A 13627-nucleotide genomic window follows, 5' to 3' on the forward strand; every position below is an offset into this window, starting at 1 on the left:
ATGAAGTAAAAAAAAAAAAATTCTTTTATAAAAGAAATTTAAACAAAAAAAAAACTTTAAAAAATGGCCGGAGGTGGGAGTGGGGGGCGGTAGAGGAAGTGATGGAGTGGGGTAATAAAAATATTTTACATTTTATTTTATAAAAGAAATATTATTTTTTCAGATAATGATTTTTTAATTTTTAATTTCAATTAATACTAATAATTTATTTATTTTTTGTCAAAGTTGAATGTTTTGTCCATGTGGAGTGTGATGTGACAATTTTTTTAAAATAAAAGGGAGAGTATATTACACACACCGTGATGAGAGTGGTATAAAAGAGAGATGTGTGTTTCTCAAATTAAAAAGTGATAATTTAGGTATGAAACTCACACTTTCAATAGTTTAAGTATGAAACTCAAAAGATATAATTTAGATGTGTTTTTGAAAATTATCTCAAAATAATACACAGGATATCATATGTTACTCCCAAGATAAATGATTAAAACTATAAGTGATGAATTAATTAATTTTATAGAAAAGGCCAGTCTTGGGTGCTTTAGACAAATATTCTCAATTTTGTGAGGGACCAAATCAAATGTAACTTTTTCTACATTAAATATTTTTGATATAAGCAAAGAGTAAATAGATAAGCATTACCATGTTTAAAAAAAATGTTAGAATTTGATTTATTTTTTTAAAAATGGGTATATATATTCACACGATGCTCTATAATTAAGAAAAGTAATCATAGTATAATAATTGTGATCTAAGATTACTTATAAGATACATTATGATAAGAGAAACAACATTAAGTTCTTCAAATTGATACAGTTTCAAATTTTAGCGGTTTTAAAACAAATCAAGACACTTAAAATATGTGCCACTATACACACTTCCAAATTTATCATTCAAATTTTAATCATATGAAGATATATATATATATATATATATTTATGTAGAAAATAATATCCCAATAAATATGCCACGAATAAAAGTCACATAAATCCTATAACATAAGATCGTGAGGGAAGATACATAAATGAGAGGAAGCATAATAGCCAATATCAAACATTTCAACACATTTTTTGTGAAAGTGGAACAAATTTAAACATACAAACTAATCTAATCTAATCATAGGACGAAAATTGCATAAAGCTAAAAATTTCGAACACAACTATAAAGCACACACACAAACTAATTTAAAGCTGAATAAGAAAACATAACTGAAAGAAAGAAGATTACATGGTTCTGGGCTCAAACCCCAGACCTCTGATTAAGGATGGAACAATCTTACTATTACACCACAACGATGTAGTTATTTTTATTCCTACATGCAATGCAATGATCCCTATACTCCATTTATATTAATTTTAAATTAGTAGAGTAATTTGTTTTGTTGAAACTAAAGTAGTGACCAATAATATTAGTATTGTTTTGATTTACAAAATTGGAAAGTTTGTTAATTCTACAGTATTGAAAAGAGTATACATCAAAAACTCCTAGTGAAAGACAAATTTAGAAATGAAATAGAAGAAGAATGGCTCTCCTACTTACATTCTTTTCAAACTAGTTAATCAAAGAAAGAAATTACATGCTCTTTTTATTTGAGTAGAAATTACAAATATTTGCTCCAACTTTTAATTTCTGACCACACCTAAATAAAACACATACAAGACAAAAGGGATTGGACCATCCAAAAAGTTTGTAATACTTAGAACTATTTACAGGATGGATGTATACTTCAACAACAACAACATACGGTAAGGTGTACATAGGCAATGTCCAATGACATCATATAGAATAAATGTAGCAATATTGGAACTCATGCTACCACTGGATGCCTGTGATGCTGATCTTGTTGTGCACAATTAACAGAACTTTCCACAGCGAGGCCTTGAGCTCCGAAACAGAAGTACTGATTCATTAACTTCATGTTGAAGGAGCCATGTTTACGTGATAGTTTCGACTTTTCCCTACTGTTTGACATTTTTAAGCTAGAGGATCCTCCGCTCGTGTTGCCAAAATCCAGTCTCTTCTCTTTGTTGACAACCACTGGAGATGACCAGGAAGATTCAGAATAAGCACTCGATGGTGATCCATAAGATGACTGTGGTGTCATTTGGATAACACCATGCATCAGCCCGGCTGCAAATTTCTCTTTGGTGGATGGACTTGGAAGACTGTTTTGGACAGGGAGCACTCTTTTGTTGTTTGGAAGTGATGACATCCTCGAGAATCTTTGTCGAAGAGGAATCGGCTGGTGTCCAAAGCCAGAATACAGTCTGTAAGATTCTACAGACATATTGTCTTCTAAGACTCCAGTTTCTTCTTTTCGTTCTTTCTTCCTTTTCCATCGTAGAAGAAATTTTAAGCGTCTAGCAGCATTGTTAACTGAGCTCAGCTTGTTTGATGAGTTTGACCCTGCAGCAGAATGGCAAGGGCTCGGTTCACCCCAGCACGAAGCAATTTCTGTGCTGGCACAATCACTATTGGCATCAGAAGCATTATCAATGCCAGCATACAGAAATATTTCAGCGTCGGGGATCCTAAAAGAGGCACCAGGACTACCTCCAATACCCTGCATCTTCAGGTGAGAAGCTAGGACAGTTCTTGTCATATGATCTTGGCAATTCGAAATTCCTCCAGCTGAAATGAGGCGCTTAATCAATATCTCAGAAGATGCAGATTGCGGGTGTAGCTTGAGGAGATCCAGTGGAGTATTTCCGTCAGCATCACGGATATTTAAATTTATTGAAAATGCAGTCATGAGGAGTTCCACAACATCAGTCTGAATGTTCTCAATTACAGCCAAGTGAAGAGCAGTTCGACCATCATTGTTCCTAATGTTAATAATGTTTTCAATCTCTATAATTTTCCCGCGTACCAACTGTTTCATTAACTCCATTTGTCGATCCAGCCTGCGGAAACTTGGGGTCCGAAAGCCAGCTACAGCCATGTGAAGGAACGTGTCTCCATAACTGTTTCTCAATGTGGTAGATGAAGGAGAGACAGATATAAGAACTTTCACCACTGCTAAGTAACCCCTATAAGCAGCTACATGCAGTGCAGTGTTTCCTTGGTTGTCTCTGGAGTTGATAAGGTCATACCTTTCCAGTAAGCTCTTAACAACCTGCAAAGCAGTAACTTAGATTAAATTCAATTCAACCATCAAAAGTAACAAATATCTGGCAGTTCTAGACAACATCAAGTCAAAGCTAACGATAACGAGAAAGAAATGATCAAACTAGACAGCTAATAGTCCAGAACAATTCAATTCAGTGAAACATCAACTACTCAATATAGCTAAACCAATCATATAACGCAAGTGCTTTTTCATACCAAACTGGTAGTAGAGTATTAAAAAAAGGGAGTATCTTGAACCGAAGAAGTCTTGCAAACTTGTTTAGATGCTTATCTTTAAGAAAGTGCTGACAGGGGATGTAAATGACCCTGTTTCAGTCACAGGGCAGATTATATCACAGCAGCAGCAAATAAAGGCGAAATATGGCTGACAATGTTGGGATTTCTTAAAAAATGTTCCATCTTCCCAAACTAACTTAAAAGGACAATTGATAGCCCAACCTTATTGGATGAAAAGTATGTGCGTTATAACTATCATATTTTTCTTTTTTGGGAAAAATGGTTATCACTTTCAGTTCTCATTTTGTGGAGTAGGACATTGAAGAGACTGTACAGTACGGATAACTGCATGAAGAAACAAAGGTGACCAATGATAAACTGAGATCCAAAACTTTTGGACAACAAAGAGTTAAATAGTCTGTTGTCAACCATCGTAAGAGGATAAAGAGCTTGGCTTGGTATACTGAAGTGAGAATTGTCCACGAGTCGTAATGTCTCATGTTTCCACAATATCCTACAATATAACCTCAGGTCGGTTGGTTTTAGCCAGAGCAACAACTTTTTAGAGAGCCCTTAAGATTGGAACATGTCAATGATGAGTTTACTTTCACTCTTTCAACGTTTTGATTTCTTAAAACAGTAGTATTGAACTAAGCAAACAACCGCTATAGCACAGTGTTTATTTTATAGTAAGATGATCAGAAGAAAGGGGCTACATGGAACCAGTTTCATTTGAAAGGCACACTCCATGCTTAACATCTGACACATTCTTCGATTTAATTTCTTCAGTATATGGCATACAACAGAAAAAAGGTTCTCAAAGAAAATTACCCAAAATAATCTACTACTCATTAATTGGGATATGAACTCATTTCTCAGTGAATATGATCTACTACAAATCAAACTGATAAATCACAATTTTGACTTAAAAGTTCTTCATCTAATAAAGCATCTTCTAGAAATGGTAACAGCTTTCGGACACAGGAATTAGAGGCTTCTTCAATACAAATACATAAACAGTGGAGGGTGAGCAAAAAACAAGGAGAAATAACAAATGTACAATGATTGAAGCAAGACTCAAACTCAATTTGATACTCTATGGTCGGCTATATAAATCCTCTACATCTATCCAGGTCTATTTGAGTCACACTCATTCCAAGAACAACAACATCGACTACGCCTCAAATCCAAGCAAGTTAGTGTCGGCTATATGAACCCTCACTATCCATGACACTCCGTTTGAGCTCATATCAGTTTCTATCTTTTTTATTCTTCTTATCCTTCTTTTTTGTTCTATTTCAATTGAGGGTAGGGGAAGGGGAAACGGAGAGAGGATTACAAGGTGGAGAATCGAACCCTGAGTTTAGGTAACTAACCAACTAAGCTACTAAGATTACCCGCCGTATCAGTCTCTATCATTCCAACAGTCAGTAATATTTATGTAAATAGAAAATTTTCAAGATTAAAAATATAGAAAGGCAAACTGTAGAACTCACCTCAACCTGACCTCTACCAGAAGCAGAATGCAAGAGAGTAGATCCTTGAGCATCTCTATAAACCAAAACATCAGAGCAATTTCCAAGAATATCTCTCAACATCTCCACATTTCCCCCTCTAGCTGCAGAATGAACTGCCCTATTCATCAATTCCAACTGAAAAGTGGAAGAAACCTCTTCTGCTGATTCCCCTTTACTACTCTCAAGCAACAACCTAAAAACTTGAGAATTTTTACTCCTAGCAGCTGCATAAAACATATCAGTAACACCATACTCACCTTCACCAAACACCAAAAAAGGGTCTCTTTCCAATAATTGTTTAACAAACTCCACATCCCCAGCTGAAGCAGCAGTATAAAGAAGCCAACCACCATATCCAGCTCTAATCAAAGAATTATGTCCTTTCTTTGTTTCACCTTCAAGGAGAAGTTTTTTAGCAACTTCAGACCTACATTTTGCAACATCATCAAACTGTTCTTCATCATCCCAAACACTCTCAAGCCTTCTTATTCTACGTAAAGATGTGAGCTTTATGAGTAAATTAGTGTCTAAGTGAAGCAACTCCCTCACTAGATCATAATGACCATTTGCTGCTGCCCAATCAATAGGAGAAGCAAACCACCATTGATCCCCTGTGCTTTCCCATCTCAAAGGAAAATAATTTGGAGGCATTTTGACAACAAAGTAAAGCACTCAACTTTCAACTATTAACAAACCAAAAAATCCAACCTTTATGACAATTAAGCAAACCCCATTTTCAGACTTTCTGGAAAATCCAAGAAAATCACACAGTTGGGTAAATTACAGAAAGTGTAAAAAGAAAAAAGATTAAAGGAGCATCTTACAGAAAGTGTAAAAAGGAAAGTGAATAATAATCATGCACAAAAAGAGATGTGAATATTGGGATCTAAAGTTTAGAAATTTTTCAAGAAATTGTGAAACTAGAGAGAAAAAAGGTGCCAGCTTTATGGTTTGTTTGCAGATATTAACAAAAGGAACAAAGCCACATGATTTTGATGGGGTCAGTGGATCACACAAGAAAAAAAGATAAATTTTGGAGAAGAGAAAGGAAAGACAGGGGGAAGTTTCAATAGTATTTTATAAAGATTCTTATTTTTTCAGGTATTATTATGAGCCATAATTAATAGGATAGTACTAAAATCATTTATAGCATGACAATTGACAGACATTCATAATGCTATGAATTTCTTTATTTTTAATTAAAGGTCTCGAATTTAAGTTTGAGTATATTGAGTATGAAATTGTCTTTGCTAAAAAACGTTTTCTTTAAAGACGCAAATTAGATGTAATCATACTTCAATATAAATATTGAACATTAAAGGGAAAATATTTAATATGAATATTGAATACCAAAAGAGAAATAAATAATAATGCTATGTGCAATGTTTATTGGGATTTCAATATTTTTCTATCTTTTTTGTGGATACAAATGTTCTTTATTTAAGTGCCACCATTGGAACAAGTCACAGCTTCTTCTTATGTATTTTTATAATAAATATAGTATATATCATTTTCCCTGTCAATTTCAATCGTTGGACAAATTAATGTTATTCCACAATATATGATATTTTAGGAAAATAATAAGTACTCAATTTTTTAATTTAGTATTCGTATTGTTTTAATTTGTGTATTTGGTTTTGATTTAATATAAAATTTAAGAAAGTATATAAGATTGATCTTTGATTCCTATGTATTGAACTAAATATATGTAAAATATATTTAAATGTTTTTTTACTTTTGTGATCTTAAGCAATTTATTTATTTTTCTTCTTAGTTCGTTTTAAAAAAAGTAAAAATTGACAACTCTTTATCTTCCATTTAAGGTTTACAAAATTCAAAAGAAAATTACTTTCTTAAATATTGTATTAAGTTAAAACTAGACATACAAATTAAAATCAATGAAAAACTATGTATGGATCGGAACTCGGAAGGAATAATTCAATTTGGTTTTAATTGAAATACAATCAAATCTCTCTTTTAGCATATATCCTCTATAATAATAGAACACTACACATTCATGTTTTATAGGAAATAAATTTTCATATTATGTTATGTTATATTAGTATATATTTTCGAGTCAAACCATATGGTATTTTTCTTGGTGAATTGTTCAAAAAAATACTAAATTTTAATAAATTTTATTGCTTCATGCCGTGTAATGTTATATATAAGTTATCTACAATTCTAAATAATATTGCATGATTCGATATTAACTAAGTTGACATTAACTCATTCGTCTTCAACGAAACAATTCAATATTTATTTATAATTTGAAATTATATCATAGTTTACGAGTTTGAATCCATTATCCAACAACCTTTTGCCACATCCTCCTATTAATTATATAAAAAAGAAGAAAAAAATAAAAATAAAATCCATTTACTCATGATCTCATATATATCTGTGGAGTGTCATGTTTTAGATTTATTCAAAATTATGAAGTGCAGATTTAACTAAAAATATACTTTCTCCGTCCACTTTGAGTTGTCATGTTGCGTTTTTTGAAAGTAAATTTGACTAATTTTCAAAGTTGAATTAGATTACATTAATTCTATATTTTAAATAAAAAATTTAGATTTTCAAAAACTATATGAAAAGTACTATAAATTGTAATTTTTTGTATATCAATATGATGAAAAAATATATCGTAAAATGTTAGTCAAAATTTTTATAGTTTGACTGTAAAAAAGGAAACTATGACAACTAAAAGTGAACGGAGGTAGTACAAAAGAATACCCATTTATTCATGATCACAGACGTAAGTGGAATGTGAGGGAGTCGAACCCTACCAACAAGGTGAGAGTTTAAGTAGACAATCAATTGAGTTACTAAAACTTCCGCGTAAGTGGAATATGTCATCCTTAGATATGAAAGAAAATTTGTGAGGATCTAATTTTTAGAAAACTTTTTAAGTTTTCTATCCGTATATTTCTGACACTCCAAAAATAAAAAACCCAATATGTGAAAACCAAAACTAACTTAAGAATGAAAAACAATTTTGCGTTAATTTATGAATGATCATTTATTATTTTATTACAATTTACATCAAATTAATTTTAAAAATTATACTAAAAAAGTCATTCAATTTTACTTAAATATTATAGAGAGTCTGTTCTACTATTTTTTTGTTACTTCAAGCTACTCAACTCTGATGTCTTTTTGGTTAAAATATTAATATAAAAGAAAAATTCATGCAAATTGCAATTAAATAAAAGTTAGTGATTATTCATGAAAATCGATTCTCATTATTTCGTTTTTCTTTATTTAGTTTCCTAATTCCTCATGTAATTAAATAATTCTTTATGAATTATCCAATATCTTTTATTTGGACATATTCATCCACACGTATCTTTTTTTTTGTGGTTTATAATATTTATTCAATACCAAAATTGAAGGTCAATAATTAGTGGTGGTAAATTCACAAGTTCATTCAATCTTATCATAAGTCTCTCCACTCTTTTATTTTCACATCTTAATCTCATTCCAAAAATAAAAAGAAATTATTTTATGGCTCAATCATGTAAAAGAAAAATATCTTTTGGACTATTTGTCATAGAAAAGAGACCTATATATTAATTTGAGAAATAAGATAGATTATCTATCACAAAAATTTAAACAAATTGATAGTATAATTTTCTCACAATAAATTAAAGGAAAAAGGGTTTGATATATTTTTAAAATTTGTCATTTAATATACCCCTTGATATGAGAGTCACACATATTCCTACTATTACACAAATGATTTACATATATCTTTTCTCTTTAGCGTAAGTGAAAAAAATAATTTTAAATTATTTTTAAAAATTTTTATTAAAAAATTCATGTAGAGATATTTGATCGTTCTCACACATATTTTTTTATTCAAGCTAATTAAATGTATTACTTTGATGGTCAATTTTTAAAAATTTTTTTATCACAGATACTCCAAATTATCTTACAAATACAAAAACAAGATTACAACATAGCCGCAAAAAAAAAGTCTTAAATTTTTCTTAATATTTTTTTTCTTCATTCAGGCTTCTGTTTTTTTAAATTTCTCTTATTTTCACACTAAAGAAAAAAAAAATAGAATAAGAATAAGAAACTCAAATAATAATAATCAAAGAAATCAAAAAATAATTCATGTGCGAAAAAATTAAATATACTCTTGAACTTTGCTAGAGGATCACATATACCCCTATATGAAAATTTTAAAATATTAAAAATCAAAAAGATAAATTAAAAGAATATAATTTTTTCACTCTCGTCAGATGAAAAAAGATATATGTAAGTCATTTTTATAATGATAAGAGTCCATACAAGCTAATTTTATAACGAAAGACATGCCATCTTTAAATAACAAAATTGAAAGGTATATTTGATCATTTTTCATAAATTAATTTCAAAATGTAATAGTAAATATCTTCTATCTAGCTTTATGATTTTACTTTTCCCACTTTGCATTTGGCAGTCCTTAATTAATGAAAATCATGTGTTTAGTTCTCCCTTCCTCATTTAATCATTTATTAATATTAATTAATTATCACTAATAGAAGCATGAAAAAGCTGTCCTGTCAAAACTTATACTGAGATCAATTATTTCTTTAAAAAAAGTATCTTTATTTGGACATATTCATTCACACCAAGTTACAGGGACGAATATATATTTTAGAATCCAGTCAGACAAGACAGATAATAATAATAATGATAATTAAATACCCACCAACAACTACTGTTAACTTTCAAAGACTTTTTTTTTTTTTTATCTCGAAGGTATATCTGCTTTGAAGTTCGATAAATAAAATGTAATCTACATTAGAAAAAATAAAATAAAAATTAGAAGGTAAGAATATTTTTTTTCAAATTCAAATTTTTAAATTTGAAATTTCTAATTAAATTAAATATGAAATGTATTCACTATGCAATATTTAACCATTTTCTTTGATAGAATCCATTTCAAGCATGAAAGAGGGGTAACAAATTAATTTATATGGATTTTCTAATATGATTATAAAATTATCACAATCAAGACATTAATGTAAAATTAAAGGAAATAAATCCAAGACCTATTCTGCTAATTTGATCTAACGTCATTTTTTCACTTCGATATTCTCAATATGGTACTATTTATTTCTTTTATTTATTGGGAAAGTACAGCAGAACATGGCAAATGGCCCAACTAAGTAGGCGTTTGGCCATGCGATACCATATCACGATATAGTGTCGTGAGATGGAATCAGCGTTTGGACATGCAATTTTACGCTGATTCCATATCATGAGAGGTGATACCATATTCTCCAAAAACCATGATATGGTTCCATATCATGATTTGAGATATTTTAATACAATAATTGATCCATGAGTTTATATTTTGTTAAAACAGCCTCATATTTATATCTACTAACCATTTGTTTCATATGTAAATAAAATTTATAATCACATCATTACTTTTTAAAATTTATTATTCTCACCAATATAAAATTTATTATCACTTTAAATTTGGTGAATATAAATGATAAAGTAGAAATTCATTTGGTGAATATAAATGAGAACAAAGGGAGTAATACTTTTTTGATTTTTCATAATAAAAAAAAACGTCTTAATCTTATGACTAAGCATAATATTGATAAAAGACAATTTTCATTGGCGGTGCCGCACTTTCTTAATCTTAGTATTTGCAAAATGTTCGTTCACATGACTGAAGGATATCAAGTCCAATTGATTGAGGACTTAGGAAAATTTGATCAATTAGTTATTAATATTTAGTCAAGTGGACTAGTTATAATTTTTTTGATTAAATTTTATTAGAAGTGTTTTTGACTCAAACTTGTGGTAACTTTTTAAAATTTTGTTATTCAATAATATTTAACTATTGATTTTTCTTGTAAATAGTTAGAAGTTAGTGATGTTTGTTAATTTTTATCTTAGTGCATTTAACTTCTAAGTTAATATTTACTCACTAATGTATGTTTTTTTCTACTTTATAGGTTATTTGTAAGAGTAGTTGAGAGATATGAGCATATCAAGTATAATTTATGTTCAATTTTTTTAATTAAATTAAAGTTAGATGAAACAATTATTTAACTGAAGAACAAATAACTTTGTAGTAATTTATTATGCGATTTTATAATTTTTGTTTATTTGATAAGATTGAATAAACAATTGGGGTTGTTTTAATAGTTTTACAACTTATGGGATTTTTATGTTTATGAGAAAATATACAACACAAAAATTTCATATCGCATGTCCAAACAAACCTTCAATTTCATATCATGATTCCATATCATGATACCACATCGCATGGCCAAACGGGCCCTTAACAAAATGTAGGTATGCGAGTGTGAGTTAGGGTGAAGACTTAATTCGATATAGAATCAGAGCAGACATACGTTCTGAGATCGAATCTCATTATCATTCATATAAAAAAAAAAAATTCACGTACTTGACTCATGAAAAAGAATCAAACCCGCTTGTGAGTTGTGAGGGGGCGTGATGAGAATATAATTAACTATTAAAAAGTGAGCTCTTTCTAACCGTTTAAACTTTTGTAATAGTTTATTTTAGTAAATCAAAGGGAATTAATTTTTTCCAGTTATACCCTTATGACCTTATCATTAAATTAAAGTAATTATTTCTCAAACTAATTGTAATATTTGTAGTCAGAACTTGAGAATTTTCAAAGTACAATTAATAAGAATAATTTAATTAAAATACTTAATTAGTTAACTCATTCTTTCTTCAAGGAAGTATTGAAACTTGTCGTTTAAAATAAGTCATAAATGTTTGTGGATATGAAACATTCCACTAAGAATAAAATGAGTATTTTAAATAAAATTGCTACTAAATATGAAAATGTCATTGTGTTTTAAACTGACTAAAAAAATGTTATATAAATTGAGACAGACAGAGAAAATGATAGAGATAATTATGTATACGAAAGTTAGCAAAAGTTATACATAAATAAGTAACTTTTCGTATCAAATTTGATATAGATTAGTGAAAATAGAGTAATAACTGGTTATAATAATCATTGTAATACAATGAGTGATCAGTGTATAAAACTTGATTATTTTTTTTAAAAAAAGGTTATGAATCACATTCTTGTACGTCTATAATGTAAACCAGTAGTTAAACTATCTAACTACTACTACTACTACTCATTATCTGGTTTTTGTTACAAAAATAATAATAAATAAGAGATGTGTTTTAAATAACGTGTGGTAATTTGGTCAGATGAAATATATCACAAGTAACATCTTGATACTGTATATCAAGTTTTTAAAATATTTTTATAAGAAAAGAAGAAAAGAGGTTTGTATGTTATTGTATATCGGATTATGTTTTGGGCAAAATATTTGTAATGTAAGTTCTGGACTATATTCTTACAATATAAGTTATATAATTGTAAATATTTCGCTATACCAATCACAAAAATTAAGAAAAGCGATATTGTTATAATAAGGTTTAACTGTATATATTGATCATTAGATCCGGCCAATTAACGCAAGACAATCATAATGGTTAAAAAAAAAAGTTTAGATTAGGTGTTGAGACTCCCAGATTTAACATTTTAATATTTTCTAAATTTCCTTATCCCCAGGCTGGTTATAGACATTGAAAGATTCTTAAGCAATTTGTTGCAAAATTATAGTCATGTATGTTGATTGTTTAACGCATGACTCCTCAAACTTGAGCTAAACGCAACCAAATGAACTAGTGCCAATATGTTATGCACCAAACCAAAATTTGATTTGTCTGAGCCTTATAAGGAGACAACCTATCTTATTAACCATTAAGATAGACTTTTTCATTCTTCAACACTCCACCTCACATTCAACATTTGGCATTTGGGCGCTCAACATCGGGTGAGATGGATTCTGCTCTGATACCATGTAAAATTAGATTTTGGACCTAACTCACACCCCAAAAACTAGCTCAAAAGTAGGAAGATTGTTCAAGCCTTGTAAAAAAGAGATCAGTCATCTCATTAGCCACCAGTATGATACTCGTCATTCTTCAACAATTTTGAAGTTGAAAGATAAATAAAGTAGAGATCTCAAAAATGTATAGGAAACTATATAGCATTAGATTCCAAAACATCTAGAATGCGACACAAGAATTTCTTGGATGAAGATATTTAGGTGGTGGAAAATATATGATACCAGATAGAATAGGACAAATCAATAGAATATTTTTTTCTCAATATCCTAAAGAATGCAATATAAAGTCTTTGTCAAATGTAATTATTTTTAGATTCACATGACTTTGTGTTCACACATTCATCTTAATAACAACACTCATCTTCGAGTTAAAGGTTTCAACACTCACTCTCATGAAAGAACATTCACAAAAATGTGCATCAAGGTGCTTCAACTTTTTTTTGGTTTCCCACCCGGTGTCCGGTATCCATATTGAAGTCCGACTAAATTCAGATTCGCGCCAGGAAGTCCCACATTAGGGGNGGGGGGGGGGGGGTAAAATGCTCCCTAACAAAGGTGACTCTATACCCAANTGACTCTGTGTTCACACATTCATCTTAATAACAACACTCATCTTCGAGTTAAAGGTTTCAACACTCACTCTCATGAAAGAACATTCACAAAAATGTGCATCAAGGTGCTTCAACTTTTTTTTGGTTTCCCACCCGGTGTCCGGTATCCATATTGAAGTCCGACTAAATTCAGATTCGCGCCAGGAAGTCCCACATTANATGCTCCCTAACAAAGGTGACTCTATACCCAAGGGGGCTCGAACCCGATACCTCTTGGTTAAGGATGAAGGACTTACCA

At 30.1% G+C, this 13627-nt stretch overlaps 1 protein-coding gene across 1 annotated transcript; it reads right to left on the reverse strand.

Annotated features, from left to right (window-relative positions):
• Positions 1-1552: 1552 nt before the first annotated feature.
• Positions 1553-5926, reverse strand: LOC125867318 (uncharacterized). Its single transcript, XM_049547772.1, has 2 exons — positions 4839-5926; positions 1553-3112 (listed from the first exon to the last, which is right to left on the reverse strand). Exons 1-2 carry the CDS (start codon positions 5508-5510, stop codon positions 1805-1807), a joined length of 1980 nt encoding a protein of 659 aa, XP_049403729.1. The 5' UTR covers positions 5511-5926; the 3' UTR covers positions 1553-1804.
• Positions 5927-13627: the final 7701 nt, after the last annotated feature.

The sequence above is a fragment of the Solanum stenotomum genome, chromosome 6 (genome assembly GCF_019186545.1).
Source record: "Solanum stenotomum isolate F172 chromosome 6, ASM1918654v1, whole genome shotgun sequence".
NCBI classification, from domain to species: Eukaryota; Viridiplantae; Streptophyta; class Magnoliopsida; order Solanales; family Solanaceae; genus Solanum; species Solanum stenotomum.

Coding starts and splice junctions, on each gene's coding strand:
- LOC125867318 (XM_049547772.1), bottom strand. CDS start 5,510: ATGCCTCCAAATTATTTTCCTTTGAGATGGGAAAGCACAGGGGATCAA. Junction 3,113..4,838: donor CTGGTAGAGGTCAGGTTGAG/GTGAGTTCTACA, acceptor ACTGCTTTGCAG/GTTGTTAAGAGCTTACTGGA.